This window comes from Pinus tabuliformis, chromosome Q, assembly GCF_031772625.1.
Source record: "Pinus tabuliformis cultivar Carrire ecotype Pingquan chromosome Q, CPIR1, whole genome shotgun sequence".
In the NCBI taxonomy this organism is placed as follows: domain Eukaryota; kingdom Viridiplantae; phylum Streptophyta; class Pinopsida; order Pinales; family Pinaceae; genus Pinus; species Pinus tabuliformis.
The window spans coordinates 1,306,215,658-1,306,228,333 of record NC_142296.1 but is presented as its reverse complement, the minus strand read 5'-3'; the positions used below and the strand labels follow the sequence as shown (position 1 = coordinate 1,306,228,333).

The following is a 12,676-nucleotide window of genomic DNA, read 5'->3' as shown; positions in this document are numbered from 1 at the left end:
AGTGTTGGTTGATTGGGTTTTGAGTGAATGGTTGATTCAGTTGTATCAGAAATTGATGATTGGGTGATTCAGTTGTGTCAGAGGTTTTAGTGATTGTTTGATTCAGTTGTGTCAGAAGTTTCAATGATTGGTTGATTCAGAAAGTGATGATTGGGTTTCAGTTATGTCAGAGATTGATGATTGGGTTTTAGTGATTGATTGATTCAGTTGTGTCAGAGATAAATGACAGTGTTGCTGAGATGAGTTACAGTTTGAGTTTTGATATTGAGCTTAAGTGTTGATAATGGGTCCAGTATGAAAATTTGATGAAACATGGCCTACAAGTTATGATGTGTTGAAGCAGGTGGATCCAGTCTGAAAATTTGATGAAACGTGGTCCATGGAGGATGCTGAGGGTTGGAGCCTTCAGTGAGGAAGTCGAAGCTTCCTGCCAAGTAGTAGCTAGTGATTACATCAAGGGGTTGTAGATCCCTTCTAGTAGTAGCTGGAGAACGAGTGAAGGTGGTAGCCTTCTGTAGGGCGATGCCTACGTACTGGTAAACATATCAGCCAGTACAAGAGCTAGGAGGTTGGAGCTCCCTTACAGTAGAAGTTGGAGAACGAGTGAAGGTTGTAGCCTTTTGCAGGTGGGTGCTTGCGTACTGGTATGAGTTTGCGTCAGTACAAGATTGTAAACAACTTTTTCTTTATATTAAAGAGAAAACACAGAGGACAACAACAGGTGGTTTTCTCTCGTATTGGGTTTCCACCTTAAATCTTGATGTTCATGTGTGTTGCTTATGTGTGATGGTTTAATTATTACAACACATGGTTACTGTTTATCTAATGTTTAATAAAGTACTAATGCACTGGCTGAAGACAAACATATGATGGATTAACTGAATCATAAGTTCACTAGATATACGCTAATTGTCTTAAGAACAACTGCGTACACACGTAGGTTCCGTTCAGTAAAGTCGCGTATAGAAATCTGAATATGAAATGGAAAAAGTTATTGATTTGAAAATACTGATTCACCCCCCTCTCAGTATTCTTCCCAACAAAGTCCATCACCCAAGTAGATAGAAGGCGTTGGCATCCATATTGGTGATAAAAAATCATAAAACTTTATCTTTTCCTCTCTCTCCTAAAATTTTGGCCCTTTAAGGCAAGCCACTAGGGTTAGGGTTTCAGGCTGAATTCAGGTAGCGCCTTGGATGTTGAGTTGGTGTGGGGTTGTTTTACCTTGTTGTGCCTTAAAACATCAAAATCTAGCAATTTGCATGGTTGAAACTTGAAAGTGCATGCTTAGGGTTTATGTCATCAACCCTAGGCAATTCTAGGGGTTGAAAAACCCTAATTCTGCATTAGGTTTCAACTTAGGAAGGTTTTTTACTCTTTTTGTTGAGCATACGTTTCAACCAAACCTTTCTGTTCCTCTTGTATGCCTAGTGCTATTTTGAATATTATCTTGAAAACCATAGGCTACAAGTCTCACCTTATAGGCCCTTTCATAGGTATGCTATTCCATATCACAACCAATTGAACCTTGTTCTTAGTTTGAGTACCTTGATTAAGCCTATCAAAGTGTCACATTTGATTGTTTGACCTAGAATACCATTTAGGTGACTTATATTAGGAAGCCTCCCATGTGGTGAAATTTCTCTGAAGACCAGGGGGTGGAGTATTGAGGTGACAGTCACATCCATCTCATTGTTGTGTCCTAGTTTAGATTTTGCCTTGGTAGGTGTTGTCGCCTGGATTGTACGGGCACCGCGACAACGCTCAAGACAGGGGTTGTCACTCTAATCCCTGCCCACTCCGTTCTAGTTGTCCCAACAAAAGGCTATGGGGGGTAGTCCCTATGGAATAAAGTGAAGGAAAACAAGTTGAGAATCAACTTACGTGGGAGACAAGCATAAGTGGCTTAGCCACATGGTTGAAATTAAATAAGATTATTGATTAAATTAGATTTTCTATTATGAGATCAGTGCCTTAATGGAGTCACAAATTCTTGCTTCTTATAAATTGGAACCAAATGATCGAATGGACACTCGCTGCTTAAATGATTGACTGACCTATATGATATGAAAATCCTAGGACCTATGTGAGATGCAGTGATCTAGATAAATTTTAGTTAAATGCCTGGTCTAAGTGTAACCTTCCTTTAACTATTTTGAATCTGGGCTCCAAGGTAGGCTGTGGGAAGGAGGCTAATAGGAAGCAGGCTAGGGCTTGATTAACGATACCTTCTATTAGACTTCTATCATCCAATGCCTTTTGCGCTATAGAGACTGTGGCTTTGACGACTGCAAGGTCATTGTGTTAACCATACCAAAGAGTTGTCGAGGCCCCTCAAACTAGATAATAAGGGTTGTCTATATCTCTATCAATCTAGCTTATGCTAGGAGGTAAATTATTAAAGCAAATCTAGATCTAGTATCCTTATGCAAGAGATTATGAGTGAGATTTATCTTGAGCTAAGATTTTCCTAAGTCGTTTAAGCACTTAATTTGAATCCTTCTAAGAAGTACTTAACAATAGTGAATTGCAATATTTAGACAAGATAAAATGCTTAGAGATACAAGTGTCAATTTCAACAATATTCTACAAGATACCAAGTAACCAAAGATGCCAAATGCTAAAACTAGTTAATCAAGATGTCGATCACATTTATGACAGTTTATACCAGCAATACTACTCCAGAAAAATCAGATCTCAACAATGTTGTAATAGTAGTGCATAAACCACTTCAAATGCTGAAACTTGGCCAACACATAAAACACTAAATGTAATTCAACTTGTTTAGATCACTTTAAGATGATGTATTCAGTAAAAATTCAAATCTGATTTCTTGATTTACAACAATAAGTAAAGACAGATTAGCAAGATAAAACTGTCAAAAATAGATGGCCTATATGCCCAAAAATAACAAAATACACCAGAAATTGAAAATTTCAAGTTTAGGGCTTTTAGAGTTTGACTCAAAAATTTTCAGAACTGATATGTTTATTACAACAATGAGTTAACCATAGATTAGCAAACTAATCAAGCCAAAAATAGATGCCCAATATTTCCAAAAATAGAAAAATTTCCTAGAAATTGAAAATTTCAGTTTTTGGCCCTTATTAAGTATTTGATTCAGAGATTCAGTTAGGTAGAAAAATCCAACAATCTTAAATGTTAGATCTAGGCCAAAATTCAAATACCCAAGAGGCCAAAATTTGTGAAAATGAAGATTTTGCAATTTCAAATGACTTTGACCATTTAATTTGTGATTTTAGGGCCTAATTATTAGTAATTTGTTTGTTGTAATAAAACAATAGAAAACAATAATTTAGAGGTCAAACCTTAGGCCCAAGGCCTTGAAGATCAGACTGTTGAAAATCGTTGAAACTTTATGATCACTTTGTTGCTTGCAAAATATGAATTTTGAGACCTTAATCCTGCAAAATTGTTAAGAATTTAGCTTTAAAACTTCAACTTAGGGTTTCAGATAAATTTTGGAGCAAAAGAGGCCAATAATTGTAGAACAAGGCTAAGGGAAGTAAATTTGCTGGGATAAATGGGCTAGGATGATATATCGAGGCACAAGGATGAAGAATAAGGCCTCAAAGGGCCAACGCTATGCCTAATGAGGCTAGTGTTTGGGAAAGAGAGGGTTTAGGGGATTATGCCAAGGCTTAAGGCTTATGGTCTAGGGTGTAAAGGACAAAGGGGAGGCCACAAGCCCTTAGAGGGCGGCAGCTTAGGGGAAGAGAAGGAGGAGGGGTGAGGAGGGAGGACGAGGGAGAGAGGAGGTGGAAGGGAAGCCGAGGAAGGAGGGTCGAGGGAAGGGTGCGGAGGCTGGAAGGAGGGTCGAGGAGGCCTCACAGTGGAGGACGAAGGGCCAAAGAGGAGGCCATAATGCCTCTTAAGGCTTGCAGCAAAGGGAAGAGAGGAGGTTGAAGCCTCAAAACACCACAACAAGGCCTAAACAAGGCCCTAAACTAAGACGCTGAAGGGAGGAAGGCTGGCGCTAAGGCATAGGAAGGCAAATCCAAGCCTAGAAGTCCTGGAAAGGTTGAAACACCTGCTCAAAAAAATTATTCTTCGACTCTAATTTTTCAAAAAAAAAATCCGTGGGGAACCTGCAAAAATTGTGAAGAGACTAGATCTTACCCTCAAGCTCATAGATCTAGCTCTTCTCCCACTTGGTTTCTCGATCTAACCTGCAAAAATGAAAATAGAAATAACAAACCCCAATATATACAAAAATAAAACTAAAACCCCAACCCAAATTAGAAAAATAATTTACAAATTTAAATTTACAAAATTATTTAAAAAATATACATGGGTTTTCAAATGGAATTTGAGAAAATATTTTTTATGATATTTTTTCCTTGAAAGAATGGCTAAAATGCTTTAGAAAAATCAATGATCACTATAGCCCAAGCAAAGATTTAATCCACCATATAAAAACTAGAGATCCAAGCAAAGTAATCCTTGCTCACAGTCTGTGAACTTAGAGACCAAGGATTGAGTACCTGCACACACTATGTATGGTCTCAAAATAACAATATAAAGCACCACATAGGAAGCCCATTCACCTCGAGTTGCACCCCAAAGTCTTTTATTATAGTAGAAAAAATAGTTCCCAGAGGGACAATAGTTTACAAAATGCTTCAGCAACAATTCTAGCCAGAGATTAAGATGACTAAAGACTCAACTGACTCTCTAAATTATATATAAATACTCCAAATGGAAAAATAACGGCTAGTTTCTTTGATCTTTGTCAAAATAATCTTGGATTTTGATTTCTTAATTTTGAGGAATTTTCGAATTTATCATTTAATTCCATTTTAATTATCTTAAAATTAATTATTTAGAGCTAATTTCCTCAAAAATTTGACTTTGACTTAACCACCAAGATCCTAGACTCCAAATTTTCTTGAAAAAACAATGTTTCCTTGGTGGAGGACTTTTAAAAATTGATTCTTTTAAGACTCACAAATTTTTCCATTTGGAGAATTTATTTTCCTAAGACAATTTAACTTGACTCTAATTAATTAATTTCCCGGCTTAGGATTTAATCTCATTTTGCCAGAAAAAATAATTAATTTACACGAGGGAATTAATTATTTTTCCAACCCTCTAATACATTTGATTTTTCATTTACAAGATTCAAAGAGGGAATACACATTTGTCTTACACCTGCAAGACACATAACCCATCTACGAAACCAAGTGATTTGTAATAAAATAATTAAGCCAATTAGCTTAAACTATTCCCAAACGACTTTTACATCAGAGTCGACTAAAACACTAGGACTTACTTGATAATTCGACAATAAATTTCACCCTAGCTTTGGGGGTTTAAGCTGGAGGGAAAAAACTCTTCTGATTAACGTTTCGAAAAACACAGGTAATCAGTGAGGTTAAAGAACCTCCTAGGATGGAAATCATCATCAAACTATAGGCTTACCTAAGTTGTTACATAGACTCATGGTTTTACTAAGATCATTTACAATATATAGCTTTCAGAATGCGATGACCATGACACATAGACTGCTGATATGTGATCTGATCCTTGTTGAAAAAAGTTGGTACTTCCGCATCTCCGGAACTTTCACAATTTGAGTGCAATAAGTGGCATCTCACAAAACTTGCTAGATTTTGAGCTAACAAGCCGAAAGTGAAGATTATACTATTTTCAACATGGTCAAGTCACACATTTGTAACAAGAAATATAATATATTATTTACTAATGTGTTCTATTGTATCTAGTATCTGAAAAGAACTCATGTGCAAATATGAGCTCTAGACTACAACATCTTATCATGTTAGACACTGGATGCTTGGCTCAATAGTTTGCAATAGTATGTAACCAGTAATAGCTGTAAAAATTGATGTTTTATCTGATATTATTAGTTTCAAGCTATTCTTATTGACAGGCAATGAATCTTTTCAATTTTGCACTTGCTTATGTCATAAATAATAAAAATCAATATCACTAGAACAATCTTTGTTGAAAGGGACACTTTGTGATTATTTTTTTTTAACAAATTGACCTTCATGATGGATTTCATAGTCATTTTATTTTCAGACGGTAGCCTTTTATGAGAATTATCTCTGTTATTTTGTGCCTATGCTGGAAAATAATTCTTATTGACAGGCAATAAATCTTTTCCATTTTGCACTTTCTTATGTCATAAATAATAAAAATCAATATCACTAGAACAATATTTGTTGAAAGGGACACTTTGTGATTATTTTTTTTTAACAAATTGACCTTCATGATGGGTTTCATAGGCATTTTATTTTCAGACAGTAGCCTTTTATGAGAATTATCTCTGTTATTTTGTGCCTACGCTGGAAAATAAGAAACTTTTAATGTCTTTGTTGTTTGGAAATTGGCAGTCTTTTATATACAAAGAATAAATATGATTGCAGCTCTTCAGTGTTTGTTTACTTTTTCAGGCTGTAAAGAATGATAACAAACAACGCTTTAGCCTATTGGAAGAAAATGGTCAGCTATTAATACGAGCAAACCAAGGACATAGTATAAAGGTATATTCATGATTGTTAATTTTATATTTTTATTCTTTCTTCTCTTCTATAATTGCCAGTTGTGTATATCTTTTGTTCTTGTTGTGATGGCAATCTCTTACTTTCTCATTGCAGTTGTAGCCGTGTCTCAACTCTCTTCCAACTTCATTAAGAATTCTTCATTGCATGAAGATATTTTACATACTTCATTTGTATATCATCCACCTTGTTAATAATACTCTTATTTTATTTAGCTTGAGCTCTTAAGCTACACAAAATATACATGAATTTTAGAGGAATTATCTTCCTGCATTTGAATGATGTAGAAGCACATTGAATAATCCATGATTGGAGTAGGGAAAAGAATGACAGGTGAAGTCAGTGCACAAGATGATATACAACATTGGAGGTACGAGAAGGAACGTAATGCGCAAGTATAAATGCTGGCATAGAGAGTGTGTGTGGTGGAAGATAGATTTTGGAGTATGCAAGAGAAGTTAAAAGGTTGAGTGTGAGAAGTAAAAAATATGGACATGTGGTACTGAAGTCAATTCTATAATAGATGAAGGTGAATTGTTCAGTCACCCAGTTAAGGTTGTGAAACATCAAGAGTTGAAGAGAGACAACAGATAAGGATATGCAAAGTGAAGGGATTCAGGTTGGCCCTAAGAGACATTAGTTTGATTGGAATTGATTTGGAATCAAAAGAGAGACTTGCTCCTCAACGAGAAAACTTTAGGAGGAGGCTATACCTTGAAGAGAAGGCAGAGCGAATTGTGATAAGTGCTGCTGCTGAGTAGGAAATACATAGAGATCTAGGGGAGAATGAAGCCGATTGTTTAAAGTGTGAAGGAGATTGGCACTGGAGCAGTTTGATGCCTAGGGGTTGAAGAGTATGAAGGAGTAAGAGCAGTGTTACTTGGGAGCGGGAGCGACATTCTCAAAAGCTCCCAGTTTGGGAGTGAATCCCAGAGTGATTTTTATATAAAATATTTTTATATAATATATATCTATATATATATATATATATATATATATTTTAATATTTTGATACATATATGTCAACAAAAACATGTAGAATGATGAATTAGATATAAAAGACATAAAAAAAACATAGATTGATCATTGAATCATCAACCATATAACATCAATCATGTAGAAGTTATCATCAACCACGTCCACAAGTTAGTAACATACAACATATTGAGTCTCGTAGTCGTGGATCATGATTCATCAATCTTAAAGTTTCAACTTCAAGCTTTCAAAATTGAAAATTCAATATATAACATTTATCATCATTGATCACCAAAGTTGTACTTGTAAGCTAAGTTCAACCATTACAAGATAATATCTAACATGAAATGAAATTTTATAAAATGAATTATGAAATGAAATGAAACAACTTTCACAAAACATCATATTCATAATTCATAATCATTACCAATGAGTTATAATTGCCAACTTCAAACTTCAAACTTAAATTGTCACAGTCATATATTGTTTACAAAAAATATCATTATGATATGAAAGAGTCAAGACTCAACAGTTATGAAAACTAATAGAAACTAGAAAAGACAAGTAAACTGTAAATCTATTATCTACTACTACATGTGGCCCTTGCCACGAGAAGTGTCTAATGTATGAGCAGGTCGTGGTGGTCTTCTAGGAGTCTCCTGCACAGACCGATGACCAGAACCAGAAGGCACATGCCCTCCACGTGAGGGTGTAGATGGAGGCGGCGACAACAAAGGAACAAGACTCGGAACTCGAGCACTGCTACTGGATGGGGGAGGTGGCATGGTTGTTGCTTCATCTTCCTCTCTTATAAGTTCCGCTTCTAGTTCTTCAAGATGTATAGTGCCATCCTCCAAATCATCATCCTCTGGGTGGTTGTCCCAAATTTTATATGTTGGATCCTCATAAGCCCGATCACAGTAATGACTCAACAACCTCAAGTTGTAGTGCACATAAACCAAGCTTTCTGCCCGGTTTTCATTGAGTCTGTTTCTTTTCACATTATGTATGACACTGTAGGTGCTCCAAGACCTCTCTGCAGAAGAAGTATTTACAACCTGTGAGAGAATTTTTTTTGCCAATTTTGGAAAAAGTCCATGGCCGCCATATGATTCCCACCATGTGAAAGCATCAAATTTGTCTTTATCTTCCATTGCATGAAAGGTACCAAACAAATCAGTGCAATTGAAGTATCTGCCTATTTCAAGATGCACACTAGCACATTCCTCCCTGTTAGGTATCAACTTTTCTAATGCTTCCAAATATCTTGTAGATACCTCTTCATCTATATGGGGTTTGGCCCTAACCCCACCCCCTGGTGCAGGTTGGCCCAACCAAGATGTAGAGTAGTATTTTGGCGTAAGGATATACGCCAAGCAATGTAGTGGAACATTAAGTTTATCCCATCGTATACACACACAATCGTGAATCAGTTTGTACAAGTTGGGATCATTGTTATGAACAATATCTTTTATTTGCCCCAACATGGTATCCATCTGCTCATACACCTCGCCAATCACTGGTTTATCTGTATCTACAAACCGAATCATGTGATAAATGGGCTTGGTGAAATCCAATACTTTCCTCACACGTGCCCAAAACATACCATCAAGAACGACCTCCTCCACTTGTTCGAAACCTTGCCTGTCAGCTGCATTTGTAGCCCTTTCCTTTAATACCTGTCAGTGTGGACTTGATACCATGCTAGCCAATGACTCTCTTACCGTCAAAAGGCGCCTGAAGGTAAGGTAATAGCTATCAAATCTAGTCCTCACAATCTTCAACAACTCCAATCTTGAGTGACTGCCGAAAAGGCCATGGGTATTGCTATGATTTGTAATAAATTTTATCATTTGTTTTCCTTTCTTGTAAAAATCACCAATCCATTTGTATTGTTCGTTTTTGTTCTTAACAATATCATGCATCAAAAGTTTCATTTTGTGAACCAAACACCTAGGCCAAAATATGTTGGGGTATTTATCCTCAATTATTGCTCCCGTTGCCTTACAATTAGGAGCATTATCAGTGATGACTTGGATGACATTGTATGGCCCAATACGGTCAATTGTTTCAAGTAATGGTTCTGCAATGTTGATGGCGGTCTTGAACTTGTCTGAGTAATAATATGTTGAAAGAAAGATGGCACCACTAACAGACACATCAAGAACATTTATCAATGGCTTGCCTTTTACATTTGTCCATCCATCAGATACAATGGACACCCCATGGTCAGTCCAAGAACTTGTCATTCTATTCAAAGAATATGATATTTTTTCTTTTTCATGATCAAGTCCAACGGTTTTTGCCTTGTCATACCCAGGGCTCTTGTATCCTTTAGGGGCATCATTTATGGCAGAAACCATTTCGTGCCAATAAGGTGAGCGAGGAACATTGAATGGTATCACACATGCATAGAGAAACCTGTAAACTTTTGAATCCACATAATTCCTACACCCTTCATCAAGGAAATCTGATATGGTTCTATGCCTTAAAAATGGTGACCCTGTGCCTCCATATCCACTGCCTTGGGAGGATCCTGAAGGAGTTCTTTGTGCATGTGATTGTGAGCTTGGTTCAAAGAAACCCTTTAATTTTTTAGATTTGTATTGGGCTTCCTCCTCTTCCCTTATGTATTTGGCTCTATCTGCTGCTGACACACCTGTACAAGTTTTGATTCCTGTTTGTTTATCTCCATCCCATGGCATTTTCCGGCAGAGGTGTTTCCTGGCACGGGTGTATGAACCTATGTAATTATTGTTGCAATGGGGGCAATGAAATTTAGTGGTTCCACCCCCTTTCCCTGCTTCAAGCCTGTTAACATATTTCCACAATGGGGTTTGGTCTTGTTTAGTTTTTTGAGCTGACTCATGTTCACTCTCCTCCAGCTCCTCCTCACCGGGGTTTTCATCAAATCCACTATGTCCACCTTCTTCATCCCCTTCTTCATTTTCAATTTCAACCCTCCTTTTTCTACTCTCCAACACCATAATAACCAAAAAAGAAACCAAGAAGAAGAAAATGCCAAAAAATATAACCATGATGTTTGAAATTTGAAGTTTTGAATCTGCAAAATTTTTAAAAATGGAATGGGAATGGGAAATAGAAAAAAATTTATTTATTTATTTAGGAATAAACATTAAAAAAAAATTGCTAGACACTCTATTCAATATTGTAGAGCCTACCTCTTTGGTGTCCAATCTCCCCTTGCAAGCGCTTCAATCTCCCCTTGCTCCTTGCTTTCTCTTGCTCTCTCACTCTCTTGCTCCTTGCTCCTCGCTCTCTCTTGCTCTCTCCTTGCTCCTCACTCACTCCTTGCTCTCTCTTGCTCTCTCCTTGCTCTCTCTCTCACTCTCTCCTTGGTCTTCACTCTCACCCTCTTTCAATCTCCCTCTCTCAATCTCAATCTCACTCTCACTCTCACAATGATGAAATGAAACCCTCCCTGCTTTTATTTCCAAAAAACCAAATTTTTTTTTTTTGCCCAATTTTTTTTTTCCCGCGCGGTCTGCTCCAATCAGTCGTTCTCATTGCTCCGGGAGCATTCGGGAGTGATCGATCCCTGATTGCTCCCGGGTTATAAAAATCGCTCCTGGAGCGACGCTCCTTGCTTCGCTCCGGAAATAGGCAGGGAGCGCAATTTTTTTATGGGAGTGCGCTCTCGACTCGCTCCCGTCTGGAGCGTGGATTGGGAGCGCGATCAGGGGGGGGGCGCTCCCCGCAACACTGAGTAAGAGCATTTGTGGAGTTTGTAGATTACAAGAGTGAGATAACTCCGAGAATAGAAATTATGTGTAGACTCTAGAGGATTAGTGCACCAAAGGTGCTTGGTTTGTAAAAGGAAGTGGGTCATTTGAGAAATTGAAGGACTTGTGAAAGCCTAAGGGCATATTTTGATATTGGAATCTGATTGTAACCTAAATATTAATTTGAATAAGTAGACCCTATTGAGCATTTAATTGTGATTTATAATTTTATCTTGTGTTATGTTCCATTTCCCTTTGCTGCAAATATAATTGTGGTTTGAACATTTTATCTCTCAGATTCTCCCTAGAGGAAAATCCTAACCTCACCTAAGGGAAAGGCTAAGGAAACTATTAGGAAAGCTACCCACTATCACATCGGCAACCTTGCCCCTCACTTCTAGGTCTAGGGATGTTTTCCTAATCAAGGGGGGATTCTCTATACTAAATTCTAAGTCTATCATTTAGTGTGAGTGAGAGTATGACTAGATTAAATGATGACCTCCGTTGGAGAGATTTGTTACAATTGTTGATTCTTAGAATGATTATTGGTGCAATTATGTCAACCATATGATTTAAGCAGTATATTTGCCACAAGTAAAAGATGCATTCAAGAAATATTGATCGCACAACAAAGAAAATGTTGGTTAAATGTTATGAATAAAATTATATAAAATAATCTAAATATAAATAATAATAACAATCATTAATTAGTGATTAGCACTGAAGAGGCATGTCTAATGGGACATGACCATTCATGAAGAGGCATTTCTAATGGGACATGACCATTCATGAAGAGGCACCTGCCTAGGTATATAAGCATGCCTCATTTCTAACAATCATAACATCTCATATGTTTTGTACATTTCTTATAAATATATTTGTCCTATCATGGATATTTACATATACCAAATCTTCTGAGTATTTTGTTGCATATACAAACTTTGTTTGTTACATTGGTATCGAAGTTGTTCGATCCCCTGGCCGCTCAATCGCTGCATAGAGCTAGTCTGATCTAGCCTTTGGCCACTCACCTTTCGTCAACTTTGTCGCTATCGCAATCAAAGTGTTTCACTACACAGAGTTTGGGGATTCTCCATCTTGCCATTAGGCCTTTGGCCATAAATATTAATAAAAAGAAGAAGAAGAAGAACAAAAAAAGAAAAAAAGAAGGAAAAAATGTATTATATATAGGAAATTAAGAAAAAAAATATGGAAAAATAGTCAAAAAAATTATTACAAAAGAGAGGTCATATATATATATATAGGTAGAAAAAGGGTAAAAAAAAGAGAAAAACAAATTATATAAAAAAATAAAGATTTAAAAAAACAAAAAAAACAAAAAACAGATCAAAACAAAGATCTGTGGTCGTCTCTGTAGCCACCTCTGTTGAAATTTCTAAGTCTATCCGTTAG

The 12,676-nt window shown here is 36.7% G+C and overlaps 1 protein-coding gene across 7 annotated transcripts in view; it reads left to right on the top strand.

Annotated features, from left to right (window-relative positions):
* Positions 1-12,676, top strand: part of LOC149224631 (uncharacterized) — a 447,397-nt gene that overhangs the window by 221,947 nt on the left and 212,774 nt on the right. For all 7 annotated transcript variants that reach the window (XM_089386200.1, XM_089386201.1, XM_089386199.1 and 4 more), the window contains exon 3: positions 6,438-6,527. In XM_089386200.1, coding sequence (XP_089242326.1) covers positions 6,438-6,527 — 90 coding nt within the window. The remainder of the gene's footprint in view (positions 1-6,437; positions 6,528-12,676) is intronic.